The 16,745-nt window shown below is 44.7% G+C and overlaps 1 protein-coding gene across 3 annotated transcripts; it reads left to right on the top strand.

Moving 5' to 3' along the window:
- Positions 1–177: 177 nt before the first annotated feature.
- Positions 178–16,256, top strand: QPRT (quinolinate phosphoribosyltransferase). 3 transcript variants are annotated; one of them, XM_068120538.2, is made up of 5 exons: positions 178–222; positions 11,806–12,101; positions 14,855–15,164; positions 15,344–15,475; positions 15,613–16,256. In XM_068120538.2, the coding sequence occupies exons 2-5, from the start codon at positions 11,836–11,838 to the stop codon at positions 15,895–15,897; spliced, it is 993 nt and encodes a 330-aa protein (XP_067976639.1). In that variant the 5' UTR covers positions 178–222; positions 11,806–11,835; the 3' UTR covers positions 15,898–16,256. The 3 variants fall into 3 exon arrangements, with proteins under 3 accessions (XP_067976639.1, XP_078636304.1, XP_078636305.1); XM_078780178.1 differs by having other exon boundaries at positions 179–280; XM_078780179.1 differs by lacking the exon at positions 178–222 and adding an exon at positions 11,413–11,519.
- Positions 16,257–16,745: the final 489 nt, after the last annotated feature.

The raw sequence follows: 16,745 nt of genomic DNA, 5'->3' as shown, positions 1-16,745 counted from the left end.
AACTACGTCAATTAGGATATAATACAATAATTTGAAAGAGGAATTGTGAAATACAACATGGCACCACCCCTTTCCTCCCAGGACCCGCCCTCCAAGTTGCTGTGACCAATCACACCCTTTCACTATTCCCCGCCCCCATTCTTTTCAGATCCTAAATATCTCATTCCCCCATCTGCCTCTTCCACTTCCATCACTGCCCCGAAGGCGGGAGGTTCTTTATCGGTACGTGTTTGGCAAGGCGACGGATTTCCCAAACCGATGAGTTGAATGAACGTCATTAGTACGTACTGATGTAGTCCGGCAGCTAAGCTAAATATAGCATAACAATTATGCATTTTGTGAGGAAAGCACCAAATTTGGCACACTAGTAGACTATCATATTATGAAAGGATCTGGATATTGGGCCATCTCAGATTCAGAGATTTGATTTTTGCAAGATTTTGCAGATTTGCAAGCTGAGATTGCAACGCCAGGGACGGCCGACTCCTTCCTGCGAGCTGCCCACGTCACCCGCAAAAGAAGAGCTCATCACATCACTGCAGCGGCACTGCACATCCTGCAACACCGTGCTTATGAACGCCACTGTATGACATATGCTGATGATGCAGAAGACCTGCCTGAGTTCGAAGACTGGTGTCACCAGAGAGGAGAAGACATTCCCAACTTTCAGTACTGGGCAACTGTGCTGGAACTAGAGATGTTGGTACTGGTCTACGTGCGTTCTCTGCGGCAGGCTTCATTCACGATGTACCTTGATTCCCTGACGGAACTGGTCCCATGGTTCCATGCCTTAGACCACACACACTATGCCAGGTGGGTCCCTGTTCACCTGAGGGACATGGTTGCACTCCCAATGAAGCACCCAGATGTAGCCAGAGAATTCAGGGCTGGCAACTTCACTGTACAGAAGACGAAGAAGGTGTTCTCTTCGATCCCAATCGACCAGGCGCATGAACAGAATAACGCCTGCATCAAAGGAGATGGTGGAGCAGTCGGCCTCACTGACAACCCAAGTGCCCTGCGGCGTTGGATGATTTCCGGGCCAGAAGTTGCCAGGGCCATAGAAGAGTTCCAAGGTGGCCATCGACACCGGGGGAGGCGAGAGGACACACGTCATCACGACCAGACACCAAGTGTGCAGACCTCTTTCGCCAAGGATGTCCGCGCCCTTGTCAGCGTCATAGAAGAGCTTGGCAACCCCTTTGAGGAAGAGAGCATGGATCTGGTTGTCCTTGACACAAAGGAAATTGCAGGTCCTGTTGCAGTTGAGACTGTCAGGAATGTGAAGAAGATTGGCCAAGAGCAGTTCCAGGCTTTCACCAGAGAATGCCTGGTGGAAAGGACCAAGCCAATTGATGATGCAATTCGTCAGAACAAGCTGAAGGTGTCATTTTGGAAAATGCCTGCCACAGCCATCAGAGGCTGAATTTGAGATGGCCCAATATCCAAATCTGTTCATAATAGGATAGTCTACTAGTGTGCCAAATTTGGTGTTTCCTCACAAAATGCACAATTGTTATGCTAAGTTGCCCCACTAATGTAATATCTGTTACTCCTTAACCTCCATCCTTTGCTCAAAAGTGTTTCTCCGCTCATGTTATTATTCTCTTTGAGGCCACTTTGTGTTATAACTGGCGATCTTGGTGATGTCATGTGCAACTAACCTTCTGCTTTTACTAACCTGGAAAAGTAGCAGCAGTAAAAGAGTAGATGGTTTAACCTGGAGTCTGGAATTACAGGAGTACACAGACATTCATTAACAGGACTGGTAGATAGCTTGATAAGGTATGGATGCGTGATTGTATACCTGTGCTGTGGGAGATTGTATGTACAGTCGTGGCCAAAAATATTGGCACCATTGCACTTTTTTCAAATAACTTACAATTTTCTCTAAAAAGTAAGTTGAAATTGACAAAAGTATTTGGTCTCCACAATTCTTTATTTCACTGTTAATATTACAGAACCTTTGTTTTTGATTCAGAATTTATTATATCCTTTCAAATCAGAAAGGAAAATAAATGGCATTGACAAAATTATTGACACCCGAGATTTAATATTTGGTAGCACATCCTTTGGACAAAATAACTGCAGTCAAGCGCTTCCTATAGCCATGAATGAGCTTCCTGCACCGCTCTACTGGTAGTTTGGCCTACTCTTCTTGTGCAAGCTGCTCCATTTCTCCCAGATTTGAAGAGTGCCTTCTCCCAACTGCTGTTTTCAGATCTCCCTACAGGTGTTCAATGGGATTTAGATCTGGGCTCATTGCTGGCCACTTCAGAACAGTCCAGCGCTTTGTCTTGAACCATTCCTGGGTGCTTTTTGAAGTGTGTTTGGGATTTTGGCTTGTTCAGGTTTGTTTTGGCAAACTCCACTCGGGTTTTCTTATGTCTCTCTCTCAGCAGTGGGGTCCTCCTAGGCCTCCTACCACAGAACCCCCTTTCATCGAGTTGGCGATATTTCACAAACCCTCTTTCATGGTGTGAGTTGAAACTGTCGTAGCTTGTGTCTGAAGGTCAGCTTGAATCTATTTGGCAGTTGATCGAGGTGCTTTCTCCACCATGCGAACAATCCTTCGCTGCAGTCTTCGATCATGTTTTCTTGCGGCCACATCCAGAGAGGTTGGCTACAGTGCCATGGGCCTTAAACTTCCTGATAACATTGTGTAAGGTGGACACAGAACATCCAGATCCCTGTAGATGGACTTGTAGCCTTGAGATTGTCCATGCTCAGCGACAATCTTGTATCTTGTGGAAAAGTTTCTGTCAACCCTCGACTCTGATTCTGCAACTGGACCTGACGGCATCAGCCCACGGGTCCTAAAATCCTGTTCTTCTGCTCTTTCACTCCCTCTCTCTGTTCTCTTCACACTCTCTTTTGCTCAAGGTCATCTGCCATCTGCTTGGAAATCAGCCAACATCACAGCTTTGCACAAAAAAGGTGCAAAAACAGATCCTAGCAACTACAGACCAATCAGCCTTCTCCCAATTATCAGCAAAGTCATGGAATCCATCATTGCTTCAGATATGAAATCTTTCCTCTTCTCCAATGGCTTGATCTCTGATCATCAATTTGGTTTCAGACCTGGTCACTCTACTCTGGACATGCTGCTTCTGCTTTCTCAACAATATATGGAGGTCCTCAATGCCAAACAGGAAATTAGAGCCGTCTCCCTTGACATATCACGTGCCTTCGATACGGTCTGGCACCCCGCTCTGCTCGCCAAACTCTCCTCCTTTGGTATCCATGGAAATCTCCACGCATGGCTGGCGGACTTCCTCTCTAGTCGTAGTCAACGTGTGGCCCTGAATGGGTTTCTCTCATCTCCTCTTCCTGTTCAGGCTAGAGTTCCCCAAGGCAGTGTTCTGGGCCCTGTGCTTTTTCTGGTCTTCATCAATGATCTCTCTGACTCTCTTGAAAATCCTCTCTATCTCTTTGCTGATGACTCTACTCTCTGTCGCTCCATTCCTCATCCGTCAGATCGGCAGTTTGCAGCCTCCTCACTCTCTGCAGACCTGGACAAAATCAGACTGGGCAAACAAGTGGAACATGTCTTTCAATCCTGACAAATCTCACACTCTTACGATGTCTCTCCGAAAAGACCGACTGGACAACCCTCCCATCCACTTTCTGAATAATCCTCTCCAAGAAGTTCTGTCACTCAAGCTTTTGGGTCTCACTATCTGCCATGATCTTTCCTGGGAAAACCACATTTCAAATCTGGCCTCCAAAGCCAGTCACCGACTGGGCATCCTCCGTCGTACGAAGTCCTTCCTTGGCACACCTGAGCTCCTCACCACATACAAGGCTTTCATCCGCAGCTCAATGGAATACTGCTCTCCCCTCTGGGCTGGTGCTCCTGCCTCACACCTAGCTCGTCTTCACGCTGTTGAAACCAAAGCGTTCAGAATCATTGGAATCTCCCGCGATGAAGCTAACTCCAAGGGCCTTTCACTCACTCACCGCAGGCAGGTGGGTGGTCTTTCCGTCTTCTACCGACTCCTCTCTGGCCTTGCCTCCCCAGCTCTCTCTGGGCTGTCCCCCAAATATTCCGACAGGTCGCACAAGATCTGCCTGCAACCCTCTTATGGTTAAACTGCCAAAATCAAGACTCTCGCCTCACCTTCACTCCTTCATTCCTCTTTTCTCCCGCCTCTGGAACAAACTCCCTCACTCTCTTCAATCCCACTCCACCCTCCAGGTCTTTAAAACAGCTGTTCACCACCATCTCTTATCTTCCCCCATCCAAAACCTTGATCTTTTCTACCCCTGCTAATTTCACCCCAAATCCACTTTTTTGAAATACCAACTTCTGTCCTGGAAGTCCTTGGTGTCCTTGTGTTTTATACTTCTCCAACCCCCCCCCCCCTCCCTCCCTTCCCACGCCTCCTCCCCCCAAGCCCTCTCCCTCCCACACATCTCCCTACTCTCAAATGTTATGTTTGTGTGCTTCCCCTTCTCTCCCGATCTTGTCTTACGCTCCCTCTTTTTATATATTTTGTTTGTCTGGTTGATTTGTTTGTGAAATAAATGTTAGCTCTTTCACGAGCCTCGATTCAGTATACAAAAAAAAAAAAATCTGACCTCAGACCATTCCCTGGTTTTCTCCATGCTCATTTGTTTGTTTGGTTTCACTGCAAACCAAAGAAATACAAATGTGGATACCAAAATAAATTTTAATTTCAACAATTTTCTGGAAGAAATGGTGCATTATTTGAAAAAGTGCTAGGGTGCCAATATTTTTGGCCACGGCTGCACCTGTGCTGTGGGTGATTATATACCTGCAGTGTGCTGTGGTTGATTGTATACCTGTAGTGTGCTGTGGGTGATTGTATACCTGTAGTGTGCTATGGGTGATTGTATACCTGTAGTGTGGGATTGTATACCTGTGTTGTGGGTGATTGCATACGTGTGTTGTGGGTGATTGTATACCTGTGTTGTGGGTGATTGTATACGTGTGTTGTGGGTGATTGTATACCTGTGTTGTGGGTGATTGTATACCTGTGCTGTGGGTGATTGTACCCCTGTGTTGTGGGTGATTTTATAACTGTGTTGTGGGTGATTGTATACCTGTGCTGTCGGTGATTGTATACTTGTGCTGTGGGTGATTGTATACCTGTGTTGTGGGTTTTTTTTGTTTTTTTTTGTATACTGAATCGAGGCTCGTGAAAGAGCTGACATTTACTTCACAAACAAATCAACCAGACAAACAAAATATATAAAAAGAGGGAGCGGAAGACAAGAGAAGGGGAAGCACACAAACACTTGAGGGCACATAACATTTAAGAGCAGGGAGATGTGTGGGAGGGAGAGGGCTTGGGGGGAGGGGGTGGCAGAAGTATCAAACACAAGGACACCAAGGTGATTGTATACGTGTGCTGTGGGTGATTGTATACCTGTGCTGTGGGTGATTGTATACGTGTGCTGTGGGTGATTGTATACGTGTGCTGTGGGTGATTGTATACCTGTGTTGTGGGTGATTGTATACGTGTGCTGTGGGTGATTGTATTCCTGTACTGTGGGTGATTGTATACCTGTGTTGTGGGTGATTGTATACGTGTGTTGTGGGTGATTTTATACCTGTGCTGTGGGTGATTGTATACCTGTGCTGTGGGTGATTGTATACCTGTGTTGTGGGTGATTGTATACCTGTGCTGTGGGTGATTGTATACCTGTTATGGGTGATTGTATACCTGTGCTGTGGGTGATTGTATACCTGTGCTGTGGGTGATTGTATACCTGTGCTGTGGGTGATTGTATGCCTGTGCTGTGGGTGATTGTATACCTGTGCTGTGGGTGATTTTATACCTGTGCTGTGGGTGATTGTATACCTGTGCTGTGGGTGATTGTATTCCTGTACTGTGGGTGATTGTATACCTGTGCTGTGGGTGATTGTATACCTGCGCTGTGGGTGATTGTATACTTGTGCTGTGGGTGATTGCATACCTGTGCTGTGGGTGATTGCATACCTGTGCTGTGGGTGATTGTATACCTGCGCTGTGGGTGATTGTATACTTGTGCTGTGGGTGATTGTGTACTTGTGCTGTGGGTGATTGTATACCTGTGTTGTGGGTGATTGTATACTTGTGCTGTGGGTGATTGTATACGTGTGTTGTGGGTGATTGTATACGTGTGCTGTGGGTGATTGTATACCTGTGCTGTGGGTGATTGTATACTTGTGCTGTGGGTGATTGTATACCTGTGCTGTGGGCGATTGTATACTTGTGCTGTGGGTGATTGCATAACTGTGCTGTGGGTGATTGTATACTTGTGCTGTGGGTGATTGCATACCTGTGCTGTGGGTGATTGTATACTTGTGCTGTGGGTGATTGCATACCTGTGCTGTCGGTGATTGTATACTTGTGCTGTGGGTGATTGTATACCTGTGTTGTGGGTGATTGTATACCTGTGCTATGGGTGATTGCATACCTGTGCTGTCAGTGATTGTATACTTGTGCTGTGGGTGATTGTATACCTGTGTTGTGGGTGATTGCATACCTGTGCTGTGGGTGATTGTATACCTGTGTTGTGGGTGATTGTATACCTGTGTTGTGGGTGATTGTATACTTGTGCTGTGGGTGATTGCATACCTGTGCTGTCGGTGATTGTATACCTGTGTTGTGGGTGATTGTATACCTGTGCTGTGGGTGATTGTATACCTGTGCTGTGGGTGATTGTATACCTGTGCTGTGGGTGATTTTATACCTGTGCTGTGGGTGATTGTATAACTGTGCTGTGGGTGATTGTATACTTGTGCTGTGGGTGATTGTATACCTGTTATGGGTGATTGTATACCTGTGCTGTGGGTGATTGTATACCTGTGCTGTGGGTGATTGTATACCTGTGCTGTGGGTGATTGTATACCTGTGCTGTGGGTGATTGTATACCTGTGCTGTGGGTGATTGTATACCTGTGCTGTGGGTGATTGTATACCTGTGCTGTGGGTGATTGTATACCTGTGTTGTGGGTGATTGTATACCTGTGCTGTGGGTGATTGTATACCTGTGTTGTGGGTGATTGTATACCTGTGTTGTGGGTGATTGTATACCTGTGTTGTGGGTGATTGTACACCTGTGCTGTGGGTCACTGTATACCTGTGCTGTGGGTGATTGTATACCTGTGCTGTGGGTGATTGTATACCTGTGCTGTGGGTGATTGTATACCTGTGCTGTGGGTGATTGTATACCTGTGCTGTGGGTGATTGTATACCTGTGCTGTGGGTGATTGTATACCTGTGTAGGTGATTGTATACCTGCACTGTGGGTGATTGCATACTTGTGCTGTGGGTGATTGCATACCTGTGCTGTGGGTGATTGTGTACTTGTGCTGTGGGTGATTGCATACCTGTGCTGTGGGTGATTGCGTACTTGTGCTGTGGGTGATTGTATACCTGTGTTGTGGGTGATTGTATACCTGTGCTGTGGGTGATTGTATACCTGTGCTGTGGGTGATTGTATACCTGTGTTGTGGGTGATTGTATACGTGTGCTGTGGGTGATTGTATACCTGTGCTGTGGGCGATTGTATACCTGCGCTGTGGGTGATTGTATACCTGTGCTGTGGGTGATTGTATACCTGTGCTGTGGGTGATTGTATACCTGTACTGTGGGTGATTGTATACCTGTGCTGTGGGTGATTGTATACCTGTGCTGTGGGTGATTGTATACCTGTGCTGTGGGTGATTGTATACTTGTGCTGTGGGTGATTGTATACCTGTGCTGTGGGTGATTGCATACCTGTGCTGTGGGTGATTGTATACTTGTGCTGTGGGTGATTGCATAACTGTGCTGTGGGTGATTGTATATTTGTGCTGTGGGTGATTGTATACCTGTGCTGTGGGTGATTGTATACCTGTACTGTGGGTGATTGCATACCTGTGCTGTGGGTGATTGTATACTTGTGCTGTGGGTGATTGCATAACTGTGCTGTGGGTGATTGTATATTTGTGCTGTGGGTGATTGTATACCTGTGCTGTGGGTGATTGTATACCTGTGCTGTGGGTGATTGTATACTTGTGCTGTGGGTGATTGTATACCTGTGCTGTGGGTGATTGCATACCTGTGCTGTGGGTGATTGTATACTTGTGCTGTGGGTGATTGCATAACTGTGCTGTGGGTGATTGTATACTTGTGCTGTGGGTGATTGCATACCTGTGCTGTGGGTGATTGCATGCCTGTGTTGTGGGTGATTGTATACCTGTGCTGTGGGTGATTGTATACCTGTGTTGTGGGTGATTGTATACTTGTGCTGTGGGTGATTGTATACCTGTGTTGTGGGTGATTGCATACGTGTGCTGTGGGTGATTGTATACGTGTGTTGTGGGTGATTGTATGCCTGTGTTGTGGGTGATTGTATACGTGTGTTGTGGGTGATTGTATGCCTGTGTTGTGGGTGATTGTATACCTGTGTTGTGAGTGATTGTATACCTGTGCTGTGGGTGATTGTATACCTGTGCTGTGGGTGATTGTATACCTGTGCTGTGGGTGATTGTATACCTGTGCTGTGGGTGATTGCATACCTGTGCTGTGGGTGATTGTATACCTGTCCTGTGGGTGATTGTATACCTGTGCTGTGGGTGATTGTATACCTGTGCTGTGGGTGATTGTATACCTGTGCTGTGGGTGATTGTATACCTGTGCTGTGGGTGATTGGATACCTGTGCTATGGGTGATTGTATACCTCTGCTGTGGGTGATTGTATACTTGTGCTGTGGGTGATTGCATACCTGTGCTGTGGGTGATTGTATACTTGTGCTGTGGGTGATTGCATACCTGTGCTGTGGGTGATTGTATACCTGTGTTATGGGTGATTGTATACCTGTGCTGTCGGTGATTGTATACTTGTGCTGTGGGTGATTGTATACTTGTGCTGTGGGTGATTGTATACCTGTGTTATGGGTGATTGTATACCTGTGCTGTCGGTGATTGTATACTTGTGCTGTGGGTGATTGTATACTTGTGCTGTGGGTGATTGTATACTTGTGCTGTGGGTGATTGTATACTTGTGCTGTGGGTGATTGTATATTTGTGCTGTGGGTGATTGTATACTTGTGCTGTGGGTGATTGTATACTTGTGCTGTGGGTGATTGTATACTTGTGCTGTGGGTGATTGTATACTTGTGCTGTGGGTGATTGTATACCTGTGCTGTCGGTGATTGTATACTTGTGCTGTGGGTGATTGCTTAGCTGTGTTGTGGGTGATTGTTTAGCTGTGTTGTGGGTGATTGTTTAGCTGTGTTGTGGGTGATTGTATACTTGTGCTGTGGGTGATTGTATACTTGTGCTGTGGGTGATTGTATACTTGTGCTGTGGGTGATTGTATACTTGTGCTGTGGGTGATTGTATACCTGTGCTGTGGGTGATTGTATACCTGTGCTGTGGGTGATTGTATACCTGTGCTGTCGGTGATTGTATACTTGTGCTGTGGGTGATTGTTTAGCTGTGTTGTGGGTGATTGTTTAGCTGTGTTGTGGGTGATTGTATACCTGTGTTGTGGGTGATTGTATACCTGTGTTGTGGCTGATTGTATACCTGTGTTGTGGCTGATTGTATACTTGTGTTGTGGGTGATTGTTTACCTGTGTTGTGGGTGATTGTATACCTGTGTTATGGGTGATTGTATGCCTGTGCTGTGGGTGATTGTATACCTGTGTTATGGGTGATTGTATACCTGTGCTGTGGGTGATCGCACATCACATATCAGGTTTGCACATCTGGATTTGAGGAGTTTCTCACATTCTTCCTTGCAGATTTGGTCAAGCTCTGTCAAGTTGGATGGGGAGCATCAGTATCTTCAAGTCTTTCTGAGATTATCATTAGGATTCAAGTTTGGGTTTTTGCTGGGCCATTTAAGGAATTTCATGTTCTTGTTCTGAAGCCATTCCAGTGTTGCTTTGGCTGTATGCTTGGGGTCATTGTCCTGTTGGAACATAAATATTCACCTCAGTCTAAAGTCTTTTGCACTCTGAAGCAGGTTATCTTCAAGGGTTTGACTGTATTTGTCTCCATTCATTGTTCCCTCTATCCTTACAAGTCTCCCAGCCTCTGCCGCTGAAAAGCATCCCCATAGCATGATGCCACCACCATGCTTAATGATAGGGATGGTGTTAGATGGGTGATGAGCTGTGCTCGGTTTCCACCAGATGTAGCATTTTGCATTCAGGCCAAAGAGTTCAATATTTGTCTCATCAAACCACAGAACATTTTACCTAATGCTCTCAGAGTCTTTAATGTGCCTCCAGAAACTCCAGATATGCTGGCATGTGCCTTTTTCTTCGGAGTTGCTTCTGTCTGGCCACTGCCCCATAAAGCCTAGATTTGTGAAGTTCTGCAGAGACTGTTGTCCTTCTGGCAGGTTCTCAAATCTCAGCCAAGGACCTCTGTAGTTCTATCAGTGGTCATTTGGTTCTCGATCACCTCTCTGACTAAGTTTTATTCTCGTCGAGTTGCTCAGTTTGGTTGGACGGCCAGCTCTCGGAAGAGTCTGGGTAGTTCCATATTCTTTCCATTTCCTAATGATGAAACTCACTGTGCTTTTGGGAACTTTCAACACTCTAGAAATTGTTTTATACCCTTCCCCAGATCTATGCCTCCTCAATGTTATCTTGCACTTCATCGCAGGGTTTCTGCTCTGACATGCACTGTCAAATGTGGGAGCATGGATAGAATTGTGTTTCTTTCTAAATCATGTCCAATCAATTGAGTTGGCCACAGGTGGACTCCAATCAAGTTGGAGAGACATCTCAAGGATGATCAAAGGAAATTGGATGCACCTGAGCTCAATTTGCAATGTCATTGCAAAGGGGTTGAATACTTATTGACTCGAGACATTTCAGCTTTTCATTGTTAATTATTTTTTAAGAATTTCCCCCAAAAAATCCACTTTGACATTATGGGGTATTATGTGTAGGTCAGTGACAAAAAAAAAATCTCAATTTAATGCATTTTGAATTCAGGCTGTAACATCAAATGTGAAAAAAGACAAGGTGTGTGATTACTTTCTGAAGGCACTGCATGGGGGGGGGGGGGGGGGGTAAGCAGACAGCACGGTGCCAGGTATCTATAGGTAAAGCAAACGGTTTTAGGTAGTATTTGTAGGGGGATAAAATGAATCAAAAGAGGTAGTGTTAACATTGTACAGGAATTTAGTGAGGCCTCATCTAGAATATTGTGTGCAGTGTTGGTCACCACATCTGAGGAAGGACATAGCTGCCATCGATAGGGTTCAGCATAGAACTATAAGATTGACCCTATTTCAAACCTCCACCTCCTTAAAAGTTATTAATGAATCATCTGAGTATTTATTGCAAATCTGATAGCTGCATGGTAGTTTTCCTGAGACCAGTTTGGTTATTAGAATCCAAAACCTTAATGGTCATGTAACATGCATTTGATTAGACACTTTTGTTTTGTTTATAGATATCGAGGAGCACACATCACATTTGATGTTATGCACAAGTAACGGAGCATTAATCAGCATTTTTACTCACTCCTTCAAACAACTTCCAGCATAATCATCTCATCTTGTAAGTGGATGCGATGTGGATCTGGCTAAACTTGCCAGCTTTAGCGACCACCTACATACATGTGCGCTCTTGGTATCAGGATGTCTGGGTATGAGGTTTATAATAATAAAATGAGTCTAGGGAGAAGAAATCACCAGTTTATCAATTTTTGTAACCTCTACCTTAAACTCCATGCTTTGAGGCTGTCTCAGATGCTCATCCGATGTTCTCACGACCGTCCAGAGCAGACATAGTGATGTATAACATTACATACATTATTTTTGCTGATGACAACCATACGTTGCAGTTGGAAGTTTCACTCGGGAGTCGTGACCACATGGCAGCTTCTGAGCGGAAGTTCCGAGGGAACTTGGCACACGTTCTACCACCACATAGCGTGTCCAAGTTGGTACGTGCTTGGCTCCATGAGGATGTCCCAGGTTTTGACGTAGCGGGAATGATGGTCGGGGACCGAGAAGGACATGCTGCACTGCTTTGCAAGACACCAGGTGTGCTCGCTGGCGCACCATTTGTGTCTGCCATATTTTCAGAACTCTGCTGCACTGTGGAATGGTTCTATGATGACGGAGATGAACCTCTACCGTAAGATTACTGCACTCTAAGAGTTAAAATATTGTTGAACTTGTACACCCACTCCATATGGGAGCGGCAGAATGGGTCACGTTATTATCTTCTCTGGGATATATAGATTACAGGAGATCTAGGCTTGTGCCTCAAAAACATCGGGAGTGTGTTCAGTTACCAAGTTTCTTGTAGAGCACTCGCCAAGTGGCTTCAGCATTCGAGCAAGCACTCCATTCAAAACCGTTGATAAGGAACGGCTGGCTTGACAAGCGCTAGCTATCTGCTTGGTAACTGAATACACCCCAAGTTTCCTCCTTCAGTTTAGTGTTAACCAGCAGTAGCGACTGTTTCAAAAGGTACTCATATGTGTTTGTGGTTTATAATATTTTTTTAACTTCTGGTCGGGCTGCCCCGACAAATGCCACGATAAGCTATTTATACACATTGACACTGCGTTTGTTCAAGGAGGAAAAACCCCTTGAGGAGGGGGAATATTATTTGTATCAATATTGTTTTGTAATAACATTAATATTATGCTATTATCATTAGTGTCATTATTAGTTTTGTTGTTGGAATCGGCCTTGAAAAAAATCCATGATAAGCTATTCTAACACGGACATACTCCTCAACACGGATTTTGCCAAAGACAGAAAGCCTCTTTGGGAAGGGGGAGTGGGGGGGGGGGGGGGGGCAAACAGTCACGACAACCTCCATCATGTGATCCTCAATCCTCCTGTCAAGTTTGGTTGAGATTGGATAAGAAACGACCAAAAGTATCGTGGTCAGGCAGACACAGACACATAAGATTCTACAGATGGTGGATTTAGATCTCCAGAATGAAATAGGCAGTGAAAGTATAATTCACAACTGCTAATGTTGTTGTGGTCAAATTGCCAGCTTCTTTGAATCTGAATAAACAGATCAACTTCTACAACATTAATACAAGCAAACACATATTTGACCATAATTCGGTCACAAGGTCTCCTGATTACGTCATTACTGAAGCATGGCTATAGATTTGGTCAGGAAATTGTAAACCTGTTGTAAATACGTAAATAAATTGTAAATACGAGCACACATGGCCTACCTTTTTCAAAAGGCACTGTGGGATTTTGATCGTATGCCAGCTAATGGTAGCAGATAGGACAGAATCTACTCCGATGGAGGACATGCTCATTGATGCAGCTGCTTGCGAAGTACCAGGAAGACAGTTTACAGTTGGACTGGAAATCACATCCAGACTAGATAGCTCAAAGGCAAGTATGCTACCTTTGAGCTATCCTGCCAGGCCAACAGATCCAGACTTTGCAGTGTCCTTGTAAATAGCAAGAAAAATGGTTGCTTCCAAAGTTGGAGTGATCGAGTGTTCAACTCTCAAAATTTGTTTCACTTTGCAGAAATGCACTATTGTGATCTCCAATGGTCAGTCCATCGACAGGGCAGAAGCAGTTGATCAGAGTCTGCCAGCAGGCAGATCTGTTGATACCCAGTGGCAGATCAGAGTCTGCCACAGATAGTTGATACCCAGTGAGTGGATTAAAATAAAATGTTGATGATCACAGGCAACCTAAATTATCCATGATACATGGTAGCATGTTCCAGGGCTAGTTTGTCACCTCTGGCCGTTGCACCTTCAGCAGTGTTATATTACCCTCGCCAGAGGAGAGGGTATTGCATTTGAATCCGTTTGTTTGTTTGTCCGCACAGAATAAATATGATTTTCTCTGCAACCGTTGGTCCGATTGACAGGAAATTTTCACCATAGCTGCAACTCCACCTGTATAATTTTTTAATGATAATTATGCCGTCATAGGTCACGTGGTTCGGCCGCCATCTTGGAAAAACTGAAAAATTTTGCACCTTTATATCTCCGAAAGCGCTGAATAGAAAAAAATTGAGACATGGCTCATTGTAAAGAACTCTCCATGGGGAATAAAATGTTAATGATGATGTCATAGGTGCCTCCATTATGACGTCATAATTAGACACATACAGAACGTAATCCGATCAGGATGAAATTTCTTGAGCATCAGCTATGGATAAATTGGTGGAGAAAAAAAATAATGATGACGTCATCGGTCACATGGTTCGGCCACTATTTGTTTTAACACAAAAGCCTTAAAAAACACAAAACACGTCCTGGTGAGGGTCTGCAATCTTTGATTGCTCTTTATTGTTTGTACTTTGCAACACTAGTGAAGGTGCAAAGGCCAGAGTGGACAAACTAGCCCTGGAGCAGGTTACGGAATTACTTCCATTGGCAAAACACATAAAAGTTCAAAAGTTAACTATATTTACCTCCGCCACCGACGGTGGACGGAGGTTATGTTTTCAACCCTGTCTGTTTGTTTTTCTGTGGGTGTGGGATATCTCAGAGTTGTGGACGGATTCAGACAAAATTTGGTGGACAGGTTGGGTATGCGACAATGAAGAAATGATTAGATTTTGGAGAGGATCCACATCAGGATACTATAACTTTTTAAGTGATTCTTCACCATTGAGAGATGGGGCCAAAAAGGATACATAAGCATCATATTTCAAAAAGTTATGGACGAGTTATGATAAAACTTGGTGGATGAGTTGGTTCGGTGACAACAACGAGCTGATTAGATTTTGGTTCAGGTCTGAATGCAGATCCGTCCTAACAGCGGGATACAAAATGTAAACTGTTCAGCCTGGCGGAGGTATGCACTCTACCTAGTTCCATTCTAGTTATATGATGTAACCTATGGCTTAAACCATTTATACTAATTTCTGCTCCAATCACTTAGACACCTCAGTGCAGACCCATGCCGCGTAGCAGTGGTCTCTGGTCCGATGCGGAATATTCTGCTTGGGGAGCGTGCAGCCCTCAACTGCATTGCACGAGCCAGTGGAATTGCCACCGTAGCACGGCGGGCATGTCAAGCAGCACAAAGGTGGCACGGTCGTGTATTGGGCACAAGAAAAACCACGCCAGGATTCAGACTCGTGGAGAAGTATGCGCTTGCGGTGGGTGGTGCTGGCACCCACCGCCACAACCTAAGCGACACCGTTATGCTCAAAGACAATCACATTTGGGCAATCGGAAGCATCTCAGAGGTGAGCCAAGCTTATGTCTCAGTTACTTTGTACTATTGTATTTTTATTGCCCTTCTGGTGCCTATAAGTTGATGAAGTTCATTTATTTTAAATGATTATTTATTTCACCAGCACTGATGGTTGATGGGGAATAAAGTAACTGCAGTTGATGTAGGTGTATCTCGAATGTGCATATGCAGGCAGTGCAAGAGGCGAGATACATAGCGGGGTATCACACCAAGATAGAGGTGGAGTGCCGTACTGACGAGGAGGCCAAAGAGGCAGGAAGCGCTGGAGCAGATATAATTATGTTGGACAACATACCACCACCAGTAAGAAATAAACACATTCATTAACACTCAAAAAAATGTTTCATCTTCCTTACAACTACTGCATAAAGCTTTGTACAGTACAAATACCTGATTTTGATCATATTATTTTTTCCCCTTTCCCCAAATGTCCTCCACAGGCTTTGCACAACCAAGCACAAAAGCTTAAGGCTGAATTCCCCAACCTAATTATTGAGGCAAGTGGTGGGGTCACACAGGATAACCTAGCATCATATCTAGGCCCAAACGTAGATGCCATATCTCTGGGCTGTTTGACGCAAGGATATCCCATTGTAGATTTCTCATTGAAAATTCTTAGAGAATGGCAACTTATGGAAAAAGAGTCGAAGGACAAAGCAGTTCCTGCCTGCATCATCAGCTCGCCGAAGGTTGCAGCTCATGTTCGGAGAGATTATGCCTTTTAGCCAATCCAGAGCAGCCTTCTGGGTTGGAAGTCAAAGTGCCATGACCATCTGAATTGGTCTCATGCAAATGCAGGTGAATCATACACTGCATCCTCAAATAGCATGGTTGAAGGTGAGAACAGAGAACACAGAATATTGTCTTAGTGGAAAGATGTTGCAGAGGGGACCTCAAGAAAAAGAGGCAGGAACGCTAAAAGTGAATAAAACACGAAAGCTGTAAGCAAAGTGTCAGGCAGGAGCAACTGAGTGAGCTATAATTATTGGATGCATAAAGAAAATCAACATGTTTTTTATATCCAAGATGAAATCCTCTTCTATGAGTGCCTTTCTTCTTTAAATAAAAGTCTGATTCAAACACGTATGTAAAATATGGCATTCAATTATGGACACTTTACTACAGAAGGGATACATTCAGTGTAAGGCAATTCGAGAATGGTTCCAGGCCTGGGAAGTCTTAGAGATTAGGAAGTGGTTTTTTTTGTTTTGTTTTTTTGAAGTGGAGGTTGGGAGTAGAATTAGGAGGAACAGCTTTACATGATTAAACAAAAAGGACAACAAACTTTCGAGAAACAGTTAGAAGATGGAGTAGTTTTGCAAGAGGGGGTTGTGGGAGTAAGAATGGTTGATCAGGAGGATGTAGATGCCAGGGGAAAATATTCGGGTAAGATGATGCAAGTGTGTGTGGTTTGCATTTTTTACAGTTTCAGACACCTACTCCCCATCTTCCCCACCTCCTCCCAAATAACTGTCAAATGACATCCCAGTGATTTTAACATGTTTTTGGATTTAATTTCCTCTTTCCCATTGCATCAATGTGCACTCGTCATCCCACTCTACTCATGTTGATT

Source organism: Myxine glutinosa, chromosome 6, assembly GCF_964187855.1.
Source record: "Myxine glutinosa chromosome 6, kmMyxGlut1.1, whole genome shotgun sequence".
NCBI classification, from domain to species: Eukaryota; Metazoa; Chordata; class Myxini; order Myxiniformes; family Myxinidae; genus Myxine; species Myxine glutinosa.
Note: the sequence above shows the minus strand (reverse complement) of the source record. Positions and strands in the feature narration are given on the sequence as shown.

Bases quoted from the DNA above. Each gene is read 5' to 3' on its own strand.
- QPRT (XM_068120538.2), top strand. From the start codon at position 11,836: ATGGCAGCTTCTGAGCGGAAGTTCCGAGGGAACTTGGCACACGTTCTA. The intron at 15,165-15,343 runs GTGAGCCAAGCT...GTGCATATGCAG, and splicing joins CAATCGGAAGCATCTCAGAG to GCAGTGCAAGAGGCGAGATA. The intron at 15,476-15,612 runs GTAAGAAATAAA...TGTCCTCCACAG, and splicing joins TGGACAACATACCACCACCA to GCTTTGCACAACCAAGCACA.